Raw genomic sequence first — 20,435 nt, 5'->3', positions numbered from 1 at the left:
ATGCAATTGGAGAATGTGTATATATATATATATATATATATATGTTTCATGTTTTCTTTTGTGATTCACATATGTTTATTGTCAGTCTGCGAAATTATCATCTGTACTGAATTACATGTAATGATGAGAGGTAATTCAAATATTCTAGGCTTGAGTTTGTGCAAAATTGTACATAAAAGTTGTATCCTTATCAGAAAGGTGAAATTGTATTATAATGTTCTGTGCCCTATACAATGTTTTCGTTATAGACGGTTTCCTGACGAAGGCAGAAGTTCCGAACCTTCATCAAATATGTCAAATCTTTGCGAAAGATACAAGCATTGATTGAACTATTTGGATTGATTTTCTCTTCTGTTTATGTACATATTATATGTGTTTATTTATTTTGTATATATGTATATTAATACAATTGACTAAAACTAAATAATATAACAAAAAAGATTTAATAACTAAATAAAATATCTTTATATCAAGAAATAAGATGATGTCTCAGTCAGTTGTTACTAGTGGCACACCATGTGGTTACACCTGCTTATTTAATGAAGCCTAGAATGTTTTAACCCTAGACTTAATTGAAAGCTTGCTATTGTTTCTTTACCTGCATAATGTTTCTGTTATATTCTGTATTTATGTAGTTCTCTTTTTAATAAATTTATATGTGTATATACTTTGGTATTTCCTGCTTCCTCCCCTGCCCTTACCCTGCTTTGCAGAAGTCTCTCCTTGGGCGGGGTTCCCCCGTCGCCTCCGTCTGGATTTTCCATATGTCGTACTTTGCAATTTGGGACCGCGTAGGAGGCAGGGCCCTACCCCTGTCTATCCCGGTATTAGTGAACCGCGAATGGTTAATGCGGTATGTACAAGTGCTTTGTATAACGTTTTAGCTATGAATGCACTGTGTATACGCTATTATACATCACTACGTGGGTTCCATCTTAGAGCAGTGGCCATCTTATGGTTGCCCTCACATAGGCTACATAGCATGGAGCAAATACGAGCCTTTTAGAGCACATGTGCCTTTCTTTGACTTTTCTGTGACCTGGGCAGCTTGGCTCCGCTGCCCCAGGTCAGTCCGGTCTCACAAGTTCCCCGTCCCCTGGCCACCTGTGATTAGCATCAGGGCTTGACATACCATAAAGTCTTTTCATCCTACACAAGCCTCCAGCTAATCTCTTTCGCACCTGACTGTTCCTGCTTTATGGCTTGTTTTCCAAACAGGAGATGCTCATGTTTATTGGGGCCTATCGATATCTGATGTGGGATCTGAGCCTTACTGGGTAAATAATTGCGAGCTGGCTTAACTGGAATGTGGGATGGTCATCATGACTCTGCCTTTTCGTTTGTAATGTATACATGTAATGGCCATATCGTAAACTAAGGAATGTATGCCTGAAGCAGGATATTCTGTATTTAAGAAGAAGCCCGTTTCTGTGATTTGCAGATGTCTCCTGAGAACATACACGCTGTTGTACTTCTAGGATACCTGTGATTGGTCTGCAGCCAATAAACTGATCTTTGACTTCACCCAGAAGACTCTGTGTTTCTGTAGGTCCAAACAGGAAGAACCCGAAGTCATAGGGTGTGTTCCCCTGCACCGCTGGGCTTAAAATTCCCGGTACTTCAGTTGGCGCCCAACTCGGCGCGATTTCAGCGGTACCGGTCCAAGCCAGAGGTTCGTGAGGAGCTTCGTGTGAAAATTCTGGAGGAAGGCCGCCACTTCATCGACCCCTGCATGTCGACGTGGTCCGAAAGTCTTTTCTGCGAGGTTCTCCGCGTCCCGACGGCTACGAAGGACTGCTGCCCTGATTAATCGCCCTGTTTTGGACCCTTGACGATTTTGGTAGAGCGAAACAATCGAGAGAGTCTTCTGGTGACGCCATTGATCATCGATATTCAGTTAAGTATAAGTGGAGCGTCTCCCAATTTGTTTGGTATCCTTCGGGATAATTTTGGTTTATTTGGAGTTTGCAAACCCCAAAGCCAGAGGACTCGTGTATTCACGAGACTATCGTATTCGATAATCCTTTGACGTTTGAAACTAGACTAGTGAGCGAAGACGCCTGGTTCTAGTGTATTTTGTAGATTGTTTTGTTTGGGTTGTGGAAGGGATTTCCAGTTAGAGGATTCATGTCCGGTTCCTCCAATTGGAACTCCTACTTATGAGCTTTATGTAAAACATGGCGTGGGCCCCATTGCATATAATGAAGTATGGATCCGATACACCAGAAAGGACGGTGTTTTGAAATGGCCCCAAAATGGTAGTTTCGATACAGATATCTAAGATAATTTGGAAGTAAAATTGTTTAAAAAGAAAGCCCGGCCGGCAATGTTTGATTCTTTCCGCCTATGGCGAAAGGAAGCCAAACAGAAGGAAATTAAGCTAGCGAAAAGAAATAAGAGAGAAAGAGGTATGTCAGTGATGCAAGCAGCTGTGCAATTTAAAGATAAAGAGGAGGAACAAATGAACGAGCAATTACACAGACAGCGCAAACTAGGGATTGATAAATGTTACCCTGTTTTGTCACCCCTTGTGCAAGATGAGACAAAAGAGAAAGAAAACGATTCCCTAATGTCCCATTTGTTAAGTTCACCACCCCCATATGCGCAAAATGCCACAGCACCTCCACAGCTTGTAAATGTGCAACCTCCAGTAAATATGCCGCAAGCCTTCCCACAGCCGCCAGCTCCTCCTCAGCTGGCTCCTATCCCTGCAGTGCAGCCCTCTCAAGGGCCGCCAGTTTTGCTACCTGTTACCCCTGCGCTTCCTGTGACTTTGCCTAGCACGCCAGCGGCTTCCCCTGGCGCTCCTTCTTACACTACTCAGGTACCTGTATCTGAATCTGTTTTTCTTCCCTCTGTCTATCCCCCTGTTTCCGCCTCAGCTTCTCCTTCAGCACGACAACGACTAGCTAATGTAGTTACTAGTCTAATGTCGCCTCTCTTTGGGTCATCTAGTGCGACCCCTGATTTACAACGTAAGCAATTGCGCAGTCAGCTGCCTGATCCTGAAGAGAAAAAGACATTAGATCATATGGCGCGTAGGTGGATTATTTTTTCATCACTCTATGATGTGGAATCGGTTGTTGACGTTTTTCACCAATGGGATGCCCCGAAACAGAGGTATGTGTTCGAGAAAATGTGTGAAATCCTCTGTGAGGAATTGGATGATCATGGTAGAGATCCAAGCCCGCAGGAGTTGTGTCGAGTGAGATTCGATTTTGGAAATGGTACGATTGTGGGCCCCGAAGTCAATAGAGCAGTTGCGATCTTATTAGCCTTGAGGAATGATGATTGTCAACAGTCGTTGTTTGAACCAGATTTCCCTGTGGGGAGAAAGGGAAAAGCGCGACAATACCCCATGAGAGAAGTCCCTCCGGTATGGAAGGAAGCTGTTGCGGCTAATGCCGCTCAAGGTATTGCTGCTGCTCCAGCACATTTTCAGCGTGTTTGGGTACATGTTCCATGGAAGCGTTCTGAGGTGTTAGCGCTTAAACAGACATTGCCTGATCCCCGTAAAAACCCTGCAGGATATTATAAGGAGTTATCACAAACTGCAGAATCATGTGTCATGAATCTAGCCGATATAGATATGTTGTTTGGGAATGTGGTTCCACAGCCCTTATGGGGATCCATTCGTAATGCAGATCATGTTGCGGAACTAGGGGACACATGGGCTAATATCATTGCCGCAGACACTAGACAAGTTGGTGGTGCAAAACCTGAGCCCCTCATAGCAGCGCTCCCTGGTAGAATTATTACCTACATGAAAACTATAATGCCTGCGATGCGCGTAAATTGGGATAAACTATCCGCATGTAAGCAGAAGAAAGATGAGACAGTGTCCGATTTCTTTACCAGGTTTGAAGAAACGTTTATCGACCACAGTGGTCAAGACATGAGCACTGAAGGTGGCCAACGCTTATTTGTTGATAAATTTGTGCAGAATCTACTTCCCGAGTTGTGTAAGAAATTAAAAGACTCAGAAAGTTCTTGGGCTGTTTCCTCTTCAGCGCAAATACTGGCTACTGCACAGTATTATGAGAATAGAGACAAAGATGAGAAGGATAGAACAGATAAGAAAATGAAAGAACTAAAAACAAAGGTCCTCTTGCAGCAGGCCTACCCACCACGTGGAGGACAGAGTAATTATAGGCAAACACAAGGTATCTATCAGCAACCCCAACAGTTTCAGAATAGTCAGCAAATGAATGGGTATTATCAACCACAAATCCCTGTAGGTCCCAACCAATGTTCATATTGCAAAGAGGAAGGTCATTTTAAATATAGTTGCCCTAAATTAATGCAGCGTAACAGTAATGCGTATGGCGCAAGAGGTAGAGGTGGTCAGCAAGCTCCTAGAGGTAGAGGGCGTGGAAATGCTCCCCAGAACGCGCGTCCTCTTCCGCCTCAAAATACCATAAATAGCTTTGATCAGCAAGCCAACGCGACTGGTAATACAGCTCAGTACTACAATAATGATTATTATGCAGAAGATGACAATGTAGAAGATAATGATTACTAGGACAGCCGTAGACAGAGAGAGGGAGTTGTTTCAGTGCCAGTGGATCAGAGCGGACCTTATGTTAAAGTAACTACAGCAAATGTAACGGAGCCCTTTCTGCTGGATACTGGTGCTGCAAAGAGTTCAATCATGCATTCAAAACTCCCTGGCGCGCCTTTGTCTGGCGAAATTAATGTCTCCGTAGGTTTTTCTGGTGCCCCAGTTAGGAACCCGATTTCTAATCCTATGTCACTTTCTGTTGGACCTTGTGAGCTAAAAGCACCCCTCATCCTAACGACAGGTTTGTTAGGATTAGATTTGCTAAAAAGATTGCATGCCACGCTGTATTGTTCTCCCTCAGGAGTACAACTTACATTAGGCAAGAAAGTGATTTCCCCAATGTTTTGTCTAAAAATGCAATGCCAACTGAATTGTCATCCCTTCCGGATGTCCTTTGGGCTACTGGTCCCAATGATGTGGGTCTCTTGGAAATACCGCCATATGTGGTAACTTTAAAGGCCAATGTCAGATTGCCACGTATTCCCCAGTATAAGATCTCCAATGAAGGTCAGAAAGCGTTGTTAGAAATTGTCAGCGATTTGATTAAAAAGGGTGTGATTGAAGAGACAAGAGGCAACGTTTGCAATAGTCCTGTTTTACCTGTCTTAAAACGAACGGACCCTTCACAGCCACCTGTTTACAGATTTGTGATTGATCTTAGAGAGGTTAATAAGATTGTTGTGCCACAGTTTCCAGTTGTCCCTGATATAACTGCCTTGTTAACCATGATTCCAGCCTCCGCTGCATGGTTCTCAGTGATCGATTTAAAGAATGCCTTCTTTAGCATCCCAATTGCAGAGGAGAGCAGAGACATTTTTGGCTTCAGTTTAGGAGGCCGAAGCTTCCGCTTTAAACGCGCTCCCCAAGGCTACTGTGAAAACCCATCAATATACAGCCAAGCTTTGAAAGCGCAGCTTGATGCACTTGTTTTACCCAGTGGCGCTATCCTCATTCAGTATGTTGACGATTTACTAATCGCCGCGGATACTGAAAAGATTTGCAAAAACGCTACCTTGTCATTGTTGCGTCATTTGTCTGCCTTTCATCACAAAGTGTCTCTCTCAAAGCTGCAATACTGTCGACAAGAAGTGACCTACTTAGGTCATCTCTTATCGAAGGAGGGAAGGAAACTGACCCCAGAACGAATTCAAGCCATTGCACAGTTGAGTGTGCCAAGAACACAGAGAGAAGTGCGTGCTTTCTTGGGCATTACTTCATACTGTAGGCATCGGATTCCTAATTTTTCCTTGTTGGCAAAACCTTTGTTAGCATTAACATGTAAAGACACACCGAATCCTATCCCATGGTCTGAAGAGTGTCAGAAAAGTTTTTGGGAATTGCGTAATGCATTGTGTTCAGCTCCTGTATTGGGTACCCCGGACTACAGCAAGCCTTTTACATTGTATGTTCATGAGAAAGACGGTTGCGCATTATCACTGTTAACACAGCCTTTTGGCGACAGACCGCGTCCATGCGCATATTTTTCGTCAACCTTGGACCCGGTAGCGAGGGCATTGCCAAGTTGTCTGAGAGCCACAGCCGCCGCAGCTATGTCTATTCGACAGTCTGCTGGCCCAGTAATGGATAATACATTGATTGTTATGGTTCCACATGCTGTGGACACATTGTTAAACAGGACCAAGACACAACACTTAACTAGTGTGCGATTATCTGGTTATGAGCTGACACTGTTAGCAAATCATATACACATAAAGAGATGCAACACATTGAATCCAGCTACACTATTACCAATTCCAGCAGACCTAGATGAGATTGAGCAACATGATTTCCTGTTTAGAACAGAAGAAGAGACGAAAGGGAGAGTAGATCTTAAAGATACTCCCCTGACTGAGTGTGATGGTACTTTATGGGTGGATGGTTCGTGTTTTAAGCTTTCGAATGGTGATACGACTGCTGCATATGCTATCACGACTTTGCACACGATTGTGGAAACTGCGCGTGTGCTACAAAATTCGGCTCAAGCAGCAGAATTGATTGCCCTTACGAGAGCATGCGTGTTGTCTGAAGGAATGAAAGTGAACATATATACGGATAGCCAGTACGCCTTTGGCGTGGCTCATAGTTTTGGGCGATTGTGGAAAGAACGTGAATTCCTGACTTCGCATGGAGCTAAGATTCAGAATGGCAAGTTGGTGAATGACCCTACCATCACAAGTTGCGATTATGAAATGCAGTGCGCACAAGAAAATCACTGATGATGTTGGTCGTGGTAATGCGTTTGCTGATGAAGTCGCGAAAGAAACAGCAAAAGATGTAAAGACTCGAATGTATGTTGCAGGCCCTGCCAGATGGGTTGGTGATGTTGGAATGTGTGAAAACACAATAGAGAGTGTAAAGTCCCTTCAAGCTGAAGCCACAGAGAAAGAGTTGAGCAAGTGGAGAGAAAGTATGGGTAAGTTGGATGAGAATGGTTGTTGGATTGATTTGTCAGAACATAGGCGATGGTTGTTACCTGATGCATATGTGCTTCCAGTGGTTACTATGGCACATGGAATGGCACATATCAGTACGAAAGGAATCTGTAAGTTGTTGGCTCCAGTATGGCAGAATGCTGGAATTCCCAAGTGTGCAGAGAATGTGGTCAAGAATTGTATGGTATGCTTGAAGTACAACCCTGGTAGGGGAACCCCAACTCCAGCTGGTCATTTTGCGCCTCCATCATATCCATTTGAAGTTTTGCAGTTGGATTTTATCCACATGGAAAGATGCAACAACCTGAAATATGTATTGGTGGTTGTTTGCGCTTTCTCAAAATGGATAGAGGCCTATCCTCTAAAAGATAACACTGCTCTGTCCACAGCCAAAGCCCTTGTGAAGGAATTTTTCCCTAGGTTTGGAATGCCAAGAATGGTGTGGAGTGATAATGGGAGTGAGTTTGTGGGTCAAGTGATGAAGAATGTGTGTGAGGGAGTAGGGATAAAGCAGAAATTTCACGCTGCAAATTACCCCCAATCAATTGGATTAGTAGAGCGCTACAATGGCGCTCTAAAACTCAAACTGGCCAAAATCCAAGCGAGCTCAGGTCTTAAATGGCCTGACGCTCTGCCTCTAGCACTCCTGTCCACCAGAAGGACCATGCATTCACGAGTGGGACTTAGTCCCTACGAGGTCGTTTTTGGCCACCCGGACAATGTTTGGGGTGTGCCAAGACCGGCGAAATTCAGTGAAATCGAACATCCAGTACTGCTTGATTACTTGTATGATTTGACGGTTAAACTGCGTGTTTTACACCAACAGGTGCATGATACTCTCCCCCCGGCCTCTGAGGCTCCAGGACACCCTATCGACCCTGGCACATGGGTCCTCATCAAAAACTTCCAGCGCAAGAGCAACGATGAGCCTCGTTGGATCGGCCCTCATCTCGTACTCCTATCCACAAGATCAGCCGTTCGAGTGAAGGGGAAAAAGAACTGGATCCACGGCGCCCACGTGAAGAGGATCCCTTTGCCTCTGCCGTATGACCAGTGGGTCCAGGAGGGTATTGCAGACTCTGAAACAGACACTGTACCTCGTTTTGTGCCGTTCAGTGATGCACGCATAAAAGGCACAACTTCATCACAGGAAAGTGACGATATTTTGCAAGAAGCTGTGCCACCGTCAATTCGATTGGACACCACAGAGCCTGAACTCTTGTTTCAAGATCAAACAGTACCTGGCCGTTTTCATTATAATCTAAGACCAAGGCCTATGGACAAATAAATATTCTTTTTCCTTACCCTTTTTGTTTTTGATAACCAGAGCTCTCCCATCTGAAGGACTTTCTTGATTTTTGTTTTTCGAACCACCATCCGGGTTCAGCCGCAGGGTCGCGGTGCCAAGACTTTGGGGTACAGGCCAAAGACGTTAGGTCGACGGTTCTGGTTGGTCTAGGGTGTTCCCTGGACTGACAGGCGTACTCCTCAGCAGAAGAAACTCACCCACCGCGAGCGGCACGATTAGAGGATGGAGTTTTGTAAGATGGAGAGACCCGCTGAGGAAATGAACTTTAAAACAAGAATGTGTAAAATAATGAAGAGCAAACGTTTTGTATTTTTATGCCTGTTTGTATTATGTAGTATGGTAGTGTTTACTGTAGGATTTGTATTCTTCTCCTCTCAAGAGCCCATTGCACTCACTGTACAGCCTATACCTCCTCCTACTGTCTCCTCACACTCTTTTCACCCTCTGCCTGAACACGAACAAGCTAGACGATCAGAGTTTGTGAATAACTCGTTTATTCAGCTCCTGCACCAGCACCAACTAGTCATGAATACAACCAATTGCTGGGTGTGTGGTTTAATGCACATACCATTAATAAGGGTATTCCTTATCTAGTGCTGCCGTATAGTTACAATGGATCGTCATGGGCATTCCAGACCATGTTTCTCTATGCACTAGATGCGTACTCCCCGCGGCAACCGCGTTCCATCAGACCTAGCACAAATAACAAAGCTTTAATGAAAGGAGTTGCCGATATGAGCAGAGATATCGATGCATACTCATCTATTCCCAAAGAAGAATTGAGAGCTTATGTAGGGTGGAACGCAACGGGGTATAGTATTAGTCTGGGTGAAAGACAGCGAAAAATCTCATCCCCAATCTGGGTCGTACCCCACATAGGTCGGTTCTGTTTGCAAGGTAATGGTCAGAATCCTAGAGCTCAACTGGGAAGAAGTGACTGTTCTGAAACGTACACTTTTCCGTCACAGTTTTCCCCTGCGTTTTTGGCTGCCAAGGGTACATATTTTATCTGCAATGACCGAGCATATACATGGTTGCCCCCTGATTTCTCGGGCACATGTTATATTGCAAATCTGCTACCGCCAACATTCACTGCCGCCTCCGACTATCACAAGACCAGAGTTGTGAGAGGCATGATTAGTAAGGAGGATACTGCCGGTCAGGAAGCGGGAGATTTCTTTTTGGGTTTCCTGCCATTTTGGGGACCTATGGTTAATAGTAGGAACCTGAGACAGCTGACTCGTGTGGTTGAATCCACTGTTAATGTTACGGCTGGTGCCCTTGGTAATTTGACAGCTGAGCTCCAAGCGGATCGCCTCATGACTTTGCAGAACCGCATGGTTCTAGACTTCATACTTGCAGACCGCGGTGGGGTATGTAAGGTTATCCAATCCAGTTGTTGCATTTTCATACCAGACAACGCTCCAACAGTTTATCAAGCCATCTCCAAACTACATAAAATATCTGAGTCCATACACGTGGATAAAGGAGATTGGTCACTGGTGGGGTGGTTCTGGGAACTGATATCTGCCTGGGGTTGAAAAGTTCTGATGGTCATTGGAATGATCTTAGCCATCCTTTTCCTGTTCTGTCTGTGCATACAGTGTGCTCCTGCGATATGTGGCCTCTGTGCTACATTATGTGTAAGGAAACCTGTATCGAGGGACGAGCTAAGTAATAGGATGATGCTACAGCAACATCTCCATGACTTCGTGAATATCGACCTAGACTCGGATTGAAATGAGTATAGTTATTGCCTATGCAAGGGCAAAAGGAGGGTCTGTCGTACTTTGCAATTTGGGACCGCGTAGGAGGCAGGGCCCTACCCCTGTCTATCCCGGTATTAGTGAACCGCGAATGGTTAATGCGGTATGTACAAGTGCTTTGTATAACGTTTTAGCTATGAATGCACTGTGTATACGCTATTATACATCACTACGTGGGTTCCATCTTAGAGCAGTGGCCATCTTATGGTTGCCCTCACATAGGCTACATAGCATGGAGCAAATACGAGCCTTTTAGAGCACATGTGCCTTTCTTTGACTTTTCTGTGACCTGGGCAGCTTGGCTCCGCTGCCCCAGGTCAGTCCGGTCTCACGAGTTCCCCGTCCCCTGGCCACCTGTGATTAGCATCAGGGCTTGACATACCATAAAGTCTTTTCATCCTACACAAGCCTCCAGCTAATCTCTTTCGCACCTGACTGTTCCTGCTTTATGGCTTGTTTTCCAAACAGGAGATGCTCATGTTTATTGGGGCCTATCGATATCTGATGTGGGATCTGAGCCTTGCTGGGTAAATAATTGCGGGCTGGCTTAACTGGAATGTGAGATGGTCATCATGACTCTGCCTTTTCGTTTGTAATGTATACATGTAATGGCCATATCGTAAACTAAGGAATGTATGCCTGAAGCAGGATATTCTGTATTTAAGAAGAAGCCCGTTTCTGTGATTTTCAGCAGTCTCCTGAGAACATACACGCTGTTGTACTTCTAGGATACCTGTGATTGGTCTGCAGCCAATAAACTGATCTTTGACTTCACCCAGAAGACTCTGTGTTTCTGTAGGTCCAAACAGGAAGAACCCGAAGTCATAGGGTGTGTTCCCCTGCACCGCTGGGCTTAAAATTCCCGGTACTTCACATAGAGTGGGCGTACTTCAAGCTTCCCCTGTGGAGTGGCCATCATGCAGCGGTCCATGCTTTATTCTCAGTACTTCACGTACACCTACTGGTTTAACGTGCTCCTGCATCATTTCCAGCGTGTCATTTCATGGTGACACGCACACCTTGTTATCAGCTTCATCAGGCTTTAACATGCTTCACCTGCCATCACTTCCAGTGTGTCATTTCCTGGTAACATGCACACCAATTTGATATATTTTGGGGCATTCATTTTCACGATGACACGCACACCTTGTGCTATCTTCACACCTATCGGTGTCATTTTACGATCGCCTGCCAACACCTTCACCGTTTAATGTGCTTCGCCTGCCATTACTTCCAGCGTGTCATTTCACGGTGACACGCACACCAATTGTTTTTTTTGGGGGGGGGCGGCATTAATTATTCACGGTGACAAGCACACCTTGCTGCATCAAACCATTTGGTGTCATTTTATAATTGCCTGCCAACACCTCCAGTGTTTTACGTGCTTCACCTGCCTTCTGTTCCAACATAATCATCTCCGACTGACACTCACACCACTTTAATCATCCTTCAAGTTTATTATTACTCCTCGATGGCTTACATTCATAGGGTTGTCTATTCAGATTGTGTGCAGTGTCAATTCTGACTTTACTCCTTGCCATTGCTTTGTTTTTCTCTCAGAGAGTGATTTCTTGTACGATTTCCTCTGCTTGTTAACATTTAATACTTTGTTAGCAGCTGCTGGTATGTCCCAACCTGCACCTTTCTTGAATGAATTTGGTGAACCTAGTATTAAATGTAAGGAATGGGAAAATATATTTGAATAATATATAATAGCGATCGGAGGCGAGAAATTCAGTTCTACAAGAAAACAATACATACTGTTACACAGTTAAATATTCAAATCTTTACCGGAACGTGAGAATACATCCAAAGACAGTGACACAGATGAGGAGGAGGATTCTTACAAGACTACTCTAATAAATTTACAGATCCATTTTGGTGATAAGATTAATATTGTGCTTGAGCGACACGAATTCTTCAGCAGAACCCACGGCAAACAAGAAAGTGTTTCTACCTATGTGGCGGCACTCAGAGGTTTAAGCAAGTTTGCAAATTTCATGATTTGAACAATTCTCTCATAACAATAATAAAATACAAGATAAGCTATTGCAAAAGCAACCGAAAATTCAAGGGGCTATTGAAATAACTAAGTCCGTTGAGCACACAGCCATCACCTTAAAAGAGATCAAATCCCCGGATCCCGATGATCAAGTTTCACAAATAGCAAATTTGAAATCTGAACTTGAGGTATTTAAAATAAAGAATGACAAATGGCCTTCCCAATCGGCAGATTCAGAAAGTTTTAAACTCAGATGCTTCCACTGCCGAAGTAACAATCATTTAGCCAATAACCCTAATTGCTAAGCCAAAACAGTTATTTGTAGAAAATGTAACAAAAGGGGTCATTTAGCAAGAGTATGCAAACGTTTCTCCAAGAAAAGCTAGGGGAATGTTGTACCAGATGAGAAATCAAAAGTTAAAAAAATTATTTTGCAAGTCAAAGATGCTTGTGCAGACAATCAACAAAAGTATCCTGTATGTGATGTTTACTTGGATGGTAAAATGTTTAAAATGTTTGCTGACCCATGTGCACCATTTACACTAATTAACGATTCAGATTATAAACCTATTGTAGGAGACAACAGGAGTAATTTGTGTGCAGCTGATATTTCACCCAGTGGATACACTAGGACCCCATTCCTATGAAAGGTATGATCAAAACCCTCATATCTTTCAAAGACCGCTCAACAATAGGCGAGGATTACATTGTAGAAGATGGGTCAAACCTACTCGGCTGACAACATCAAAGGGAATTGGGCATCAAACTTGACCCCAACAATCCTGACCAAGACTTAGCCATTAAACATTGTCAGGCACTAGTGAACACATAATTAATGAATTCCAGGAATAAAATTCTGAAAATGTGGGCATATTAAAAGACTTTCAACCAAAAATTCATCTGAAATCCAATGCTAAACCGGTAGTACACAAGACCAGACCAATACCTCATCTTACGTGGGAGCCTTTAAGAAAAGAACTAGTGAGGCTGGAAGAATTGGGTATGATGCAACCTGTTGATTGCTCTGATTGGGTAGCACCCATTGTAACTGCAATGGCTAACTGCTTTTACCACACCTTTGGGCACATTTATGTTCTGCTGCATGCCTTTTGAGCTTGCCTCTGTGGCAGCAGTCTTCCCAAAAATTATACAGCAAGTTTTGATGATGGTGTACCAAAGACCCTATGCTTTTGAGATGATGTCTTGATTTATGGGGCTACTAACGAGGAACATGACAAGACTTTGAGGGAAGTACTTTCTAAGTTCAAGAATGCTAGTTTAACCTTTAAGAAAGAGGAGTGCCAATTAGGTTTGTTGCAGTAGAATATTTGGCACATTCCATTTCTAAAGATGGTTTTAAACCCAAGTTTTGCTTACTGGAAGCTATAAAACATGCCCCTGCGCCAGAGAACAAGTAAGAACTCAAATTGTTCCTAGGTCTAGCAGAATAAGTGGCAAAGTATGTGCCACACTTTGCTGATTTAACCTTTAAACTCATAGAACTAATACAGAGCCATACACACTATCAGTGGCTAGATGAACATCAAGCCTCATTCAAGAAAATAAAGGATGCTATTCTTTCAGCTGTTTACTTATGCAATTTTGAACATAATCGCAAAACCATACTAACTACTGATGCTAGTAACAAGGGCTTAGATGCCACCCTTTACCAAAGAGTCAATGGCAAAGAAAAAAATGTAGCCTTTGCCTTGTGCACACTGACAAAATCTGAAATGAACTACTCTGTAGTTGAAAGAGAAGCCCTAGCATGTTTTTGGGCTGTTAAACACTTCACATTTTCATTATGGTGCATACAATTCCCAATACGTACAGATCATAAACCTCTCATGTTCATGTCCAACCCCAAATGGCCATCTTGCAGTAACCCCCGTATAGCGAGATGGGTGTTAGGTTTAGAGAGCTTCTGTTTCAAGGTAGAATATGTTCCCAGCAACTTAAATTCTGCAGCAGATTTCCTTTCCAGAGCTCGAATAAATGAGGAGGAGCAATTTGAGACCGCTGAATATCCCATTCTGCAGTTTAACTCTTAAACTATTATGTCTCAAGAATGGATGGAGTGTATGAGCAAGGACAACACCATGAATCCACTTAAATCGTATACATTACAGGGTTGTCCCAATTCTATTGGTTCCATTAGCGACGATGTTGGAAACTTTTGGGAAGTGTGTCATGAATTTAATATAAACTAGATTCTCCTACTAAGAAATGACAAACTAATAGCGCCTGAAACCTTACAGAGCAGAATTTTAGATCTCGTGCATGAGGGTCACATGGGTAGAAGCTTGACCACGGTTAGACTCCGAAAACGTTATTGGTTCCCTAACATGGATTCCATGGTGAAAAACAAAGTTAAAAAACTGCTGCATTTGTGCTAACAGCGACAAATCCAAAATAACTCAATAAATCCCCCATTCTCCCGTACCTGTTCCTGACAAGCCATGGGAGAAGATTGCCTTAGACATTATTGTCCCTATAAATCAAAAATGGTGTTTAAACGTTTTGCTTTTGTTTTTTTTGACTACCAGTCTCATTAGACTCTGATGAAAATGGTGAATCAAATCACCACTGATTCTCTCATTCAGTTTTTGAAAGACATCTTTGTTACAGAAGGTATTCCATCCACCATTGTCACGGACAATGGAGTTCAATTCACCTCATCTGTCATGACGGAGGTCCTTAGGAACTTGGATATCATTCATTTTAAGACCCCTCTTTACTGTCCTAGAGTAAGTAGCCTAGTGGAGTGAATGAAAAGAATGATCAAGGAATGCATACAATTAGCATGCATTAACACGATTCCTGTGGCACAGTCCATACAAGAAATGCCATGGGCATACCACACCACTCCCAACCAAGTCACGGGCATTTCCCATTTGTCTAGCTTTAAAGGGAGAAAACCCAGCACACAATTATTTCCTAACTGGTTAGAGGGTGGTATTGGTGTACAGCCCAATATATAGGTCACCAGAGGCAAGATCATTGCACACCAAGCTAAATACAAGTCTTAATATGATTTCAAACATGGCACAAACGTCCTGCAGTGGGTTGTAGGTGATTGGGTATGTGTCAGGAATCCTAGGAAAGGGAATGTTGACTCCAAATTGTCCAAACCCATGCAGATTGTAGCTGTCAAACAAAATATAGCTATCATGAATAATGGCCAGAAATGGAGCATGGATAGGTTGTCCAAAGCTCATGCTAGTACCAACGAGAAAGCCGACTGTAATCCTGCTCCATCTTTTCGCACAATGTTTCTGGAAATCAGAGAATCTGCAGGGCACCCATATGGGACCGAGACTACAACATGACTGGGTAATGTTTTTGGCGCCATTAGGGCTCTATTGTGCGCCCATTAAAATGTCATTTTTTGTTCACTTCCTTCCATTCAAATTTTTCGCAATTTGCGTAATTGTTTGGAAAGGGAAGATGTGTTACATTATGTATTTATGTAGTTCTCTTTTTAATATATTTCTTTATGTATATATATATTCAGGCATTTCCTGCTTCCTCCCCTTCTCCTCCCTTGCTTGCTTATTTGTATCTCCCTATGGTTCCTGGGAGATTGCTTCAGAATGTTAGTGATCTGGCAGTTGCTGGATATCTGGTGGAGAGAGGAGACCGAGGAATAAAGTTGTTCCTGAGCAAACTACGTTTTGTATTCATTTTATCAGTTTCCATGAATGATAACTTGCACATAGTCATGATCTGTTCGAAATATAATTAGTTGTGTTTAAAATAGATACTTCTGAAGCTTATAAATTTTAACCAAGTGAGACCAGCACTATTATTCCTCCAGTTTCTAACCACCTCCAAAGTGTGCTATTTTTTATCTTGCTAGATTTCTGGTGTTATAAAGCCAATCAAATTGAAATTTATCTGATGTTTATATATATGAAATGTACTGTACTGTGCTTGACTTTTATGATTTTATTTCCTAAAATTGAATAAAGAATATATTATTTGATTGAATGTACTTATCAAGGTACGATAAAATGTAATTGTTTAAACATTTATTTTTTATTTTTTATTTTGGAATTCAATTTGAAGGTCTATGGCTCTTTGTTAAAAATTCGTCAGGGAAATCCATTTCATCAAGAGGTCTTGGTAGATTCCTGGCCAAACTTCAATACTGTGCTTGTGCGGCCCCAAAAGCAGGTAAATCTACCAACTCAATAATTTTTCTTTCTCCAACATATTACTTGTAACCCAAGAAACACATGACATGAGGCTGAAATCGAAGATAACCTGTGTAACATGAAGGATCTTAGCAATGCCCAGGACACCAGTTTACTAATGGAAGGCTTTCCCAAGCCCGGGGATGTCAGAAGAGGGAGAAGCCAGTGCTACATTCCCCATTCCCTGCGCTTTTCAGGAATAAAAGGAGGAACGCCCTGTCTCAGCGACCTGCCAAGTGCATCCTCAAACGAGCAGACTTCTCCAATATCCAGCATCGTTAGGGTTAGAATCAAGAGCCCCATTTGTTTTCAGAAACAAGAGATCTGATAAGACCTCTCTTCCCATCAAACACTGCTAGATGGTTTCTAGAAAACCTAGGCAGGAATATTAGGCCATCACCATACACATATCAAGTGCATGCCCTCGGTAAGGCTCTTCAGATTCCAGAGTGGAGGGCGGTAGCCAGCCATCTACAACGCAGAGTTTCTCTAAGTAAGTAAGAACAAACTCCTTGTACTCCTTGTACATAGTGCTTCATATCCTAATTTTTGCCGTTGTCAAATCAATGTAATGGTATTTAATTCTTCAGTCTCAAGGACGAAAGGGGTAATTATCCTGCAGGTGGCACCAGAGTCAGCAGGCAGAATTTAACTCTGTTACCTTCCTGACCTCCTTCCTTGCTGCTCCCATTACAACTCTGAAGCTCAATGTCATGAGCAGAGCCAGTTGGTAAAACAGTGGACCTAAATAATTTGCTTCCTTCAATAAAGGCGACATCTTTTGAAGTGATAGTCATGCAGTGATGATCTTTAACCCGTTCACTGTGGCGGAAATTCTGCCACGGTGCGGGCGTTCTAAAGGGTGGGCGGGGCTGCAGCGGCCAACGGTCGCGCTCAGCACCTGGAAGTTAGAGCATGGAACGGGTTAATCCTTGGGAAGAGCATGCCTTTAAAGAGAGAAAGAGGGGGCGTGGCCAAGATGGCTGAGCGGTAAGACGTGTCTTCATCGGCTCCTGCCTGCCGCTCGCCTGGAGCAGCACAGCACGGCCGTGTTGGGCGAGAGGTTCGGTGCGCCGAGCAGAGCCAGCACTGGCCCTTTGAGAGAGGCGGTCCCAACGCTGCAGCGGTGATGGCTACGAGAGCGCTGGAGAGTCCGGGAGCCGCGATGCCCCCGTGCGGCCTATGAGGCCTAGGAAGCAGTGACGGGGCTTGAGTGGTGGAGACAGCGGCCCTTCAGCGTGGTGACGGCGACAAAAACGGTGCTGGTCGGGGCCTTGGTGAGCGGTGGATCTGGTGCAGCAGCGGCGACAGGTACAGGAGTGCTGCTGGGACTGGGAGCTGGGGGCAGAGACTGGGAGGCCACGCGGGCGGTGCGGGGCTGCCCTGGTGGCGCGGCGGCCCCCTCCCTCATCAGACGCTTGCCTCCCCTCGGATGCGCCCTCGAGGGTGGAGCGGAACGGCTCTGAAGTAACCCTTCTCGAGTGGATGCTGCAGGTCACGGAGGAGTCCCGGGCCCGCGGGTGAGCGGGACCCAAGCTTAGCTCTGTAGCACGGCGGTGGTACACTGCGGAGAGACCCCGCAAGTACCGGACTGAAAAGGCGACTGGTAGTGAGTGGTTTGGGTGTATTGCGCCCCAGCGCTTCGCAGGACTACGGTTGACGGTGCCCTTCTGGGGTTCGTGGCCCAGAGGATCGGCTGTGGGAGTGGCAGGGCGGTGCGGCCCCTCTGGCAGCGGCGACTGCCCCCTAGGCTGCATCCTGGACTCAGCGACGGTGGGGCCCTGCTGTTGGGGCATCGGGCGGGGAGCACGCGTCCATCTAGGGGGCCTCTGACTGCGTTCTCGCGGCCTCTCTCGTGGACTCTTCCTGGTGGCTGCATCAGTCCCCGAGGGGGCTTTGCCCTCCCTGGTCACGTGTCGGGGGGTGACCGGCGGAGGAGGGTGAGCATGTCCAAGACCAGGCCTTCCAAGGTGAAGCCTCTGAAAGATATTTTCGGTCGCCCCCAGTCGCCCACCTCCTTGGCTGGTGTGGCATCTGACACTGCGCCTTCCAGACCTCCTCTGAGTACCGGGGAGGAGCCCATCACAAAAGCTTTCTTGGAGTCCCTGTTTCTGACCTTACGTGAAGACATCCAATCTGTAAAAACCAAATTCGCTGCCTAACTCAAGGATCTGCGTAGGGATGTTGATGGAGTCGGAGAACGGGTTGCCACCCTCGAGGAGAAAAGTGATACGGTGGTAAGTGACAAAGCTCTGCTTCAACAAGAAGTCATCCGACTGTGGGATCAGAACATGGATATCCAAACACATCTGGAGGACCTTGAAAACCGGTCTCCCGATAAAAACGGTGCCTCACTCGTGTGGGAGGCCCAAGTACCCGCGACTGGCAAGGGTCCAAAACGTAGTGCGCCTCAACAGGCAAGGGTCCTAAACGTAGTGCGCCTCATTACGTTTTGGACCCTTGCCCGTGGCGGGTTCTTAGGCCTCCCACACGAGTGAGGCACCGTTTTTATCGGGAGACCCGGGGGAACGCTGGGTGGTAGGAAATTTGTGTCAGCCCGGTGATGCCACAACTTTCCCACTCAAAAATGTGTGAAAAAGGTGATTTTTTCAGCTAAATTTGAGGTTTGCAGGGCATTCTGGGTAAGGAAACGTTGGGGGATCCACGCAAGCCATACCTCCCTGGAATCCCCCGGGTGTCTAGTTTTCAGAAATGTGTGGGTTTGGTAGGTTTCCCTAGGTGGCCGCCGAGCACAGGGCCAAAAACCCAAGTGACCCCCCTTGCAAAACCAGGTCGTTTGGCGATAGGCAAGGTCGCCTCACTATATTTTGGGTCCTTGCCTGTCGCGGGTACTTGGGCCTCCCACACGAGTGAGGCACCGTTTTTATCGGGTGACCCGGAGGAACACTGGGTGGTAGGAAATTTGTGTCAGCCCGGTGATGCCACAACTTTCCCACACAAAAATATGTGAAAAAGGTGATTTTTTCAGCTAAATTTGAGGTTTGCAGGGCATTCTGGGTAAGGAAACGTTGGGGGATCCACGCAAGCCATACCTCCCTGGAATCCCCCGGGTGTCTAGTTTTCAGAAATGTGTGGGTTTGGTAGGTTTCCCTAGGTGGCCACCAAGCACCGGGACAAAAACCCAAGTGACCCCCCTTGCAAAACCAGGTCATTTTGAGATAGGCAAATTTTATGTTGCCTCACTACGTTTTGGGTCCTTGCCTGTCGCGGGTGCTTGGGCCTCCCGCACAAGTGAGGCACCATTTTTACCGGGAGACCCAGGGGAACGCGGGGAGGTGGGAAATTTGAGTGAGCCCGGTGATGCCACAACTTTCCCACACAAAATGTGTGAAGAAAGTGATTTTTTCAGCTAAAATTGAGGTTTGCAGGGGATTCTGGGTAAGGAAACGTTGGGGGATCCACGCAAGCCATACCTCCCTGGAAGCCCCGGGGTATCTAGTTTTCAGAAATGTATGGGTTTGGTAGGTTTCCCTAGATGGCTGCCGAGCACCGGGCCAAAAACCCAGGTGACTCCCCTTGCAAAACCAGGTGGTTTTGAGATAGGCAATTTTGATGTCACCTCACTACGTTTTGGGTCCTTGCCTGTCGCGGGTACTTGGGCCTCCCACACAAGTGAGGCCCCATTTTTACCGGGAGACCCAGGGGAACGCTGGGAGGTGGGAAATTTGAGTGAGCCCGGTGATGCCACAACTTTCCCACACAAAAATGTGTGAAAAAAGTGATTTTTTCAGCTAAAATTGAGGTTTGCAGGGGATTCTGGGTAAGGAAACGTTGGGGGATCCACGCAAGCCATACCTCCCTGGAAGCCCCCGGGTGTCTAGTTTACAGAAATGTGTGGGTTTAGTAGGTTTCCCTAGGTGGCCGCCGAGCACCGGGCCAAAAACCCAGGTGACCCCCCTTGCAAAACCAGGTGGTTTCGAGATAGGCAATTTTGATGTCACCTCACTATGTTTTGGGTCCTTGCCTGTCGCGGGTACTTGGGCCTCCCACACAAGTGAGGCACCATTTTTACCGGGAGACCCAGGGGAACGCTGGGAGGTGGGAAATTTGAGGGAGCCCGGTGATGCCACAGCTTTCCCACACAAAAATGTGTGAAAAAAGTGATATTTTTCAGCTAAAATTGAGGTTTGCAGGGGATTCTGGGTAAG

At 45.2% G+C, this 20,435-nt stretch overlaps 1 protein-coding gene across 5 annotated transcripts in view; it reads left to right on the top strand.

The window, feature by feature from the left end:
- The window catches only part of LOC146853751 (glycine N-acyltransferase-like protein 3), a 194,842-nt gene that overhangs the window by 125,753 nt on the left and 48,654 nt on the right, over positions 1–20,435 (top strand). For 3 of the 5 annotated variants that reach the window (XM_085650388.1, XM_085650389.1, XM_085650386.1), the window contains one exon: positions 16,139–16,246. The exons of the other annotated variants lie outside the window; for them this stretch is intronic. In XM_085650388.1, coding sequence (XP_085506514.1) covers positions 16,139–16,246 — 108 coding nt within the window. The remainder of the gene's footprint in view (positions 1–16,138; positions 16,247–20,435) is intronic. 5 annotated transcript variants of the gene reach the window in all.

The sequence above is a fragment of the Triturus cristatus genome, chromosome 4_1 (assembly GCF_964204655.1).
Source record: "Triturus cristatus chromosome 4_1, aTriCri1.1, whole genome shotgun sequence".
NCBI lineage: Eukaryota > Metazoa > Chordata > Amphibia > Caudata > Salamandridae > Triturus > Triturus cristatus.
The sequence above is the reverse complement of the archived record's forward strand: the minus strand, read 5'-3'. Positions and strand labels throughout refer to the sequence as shown.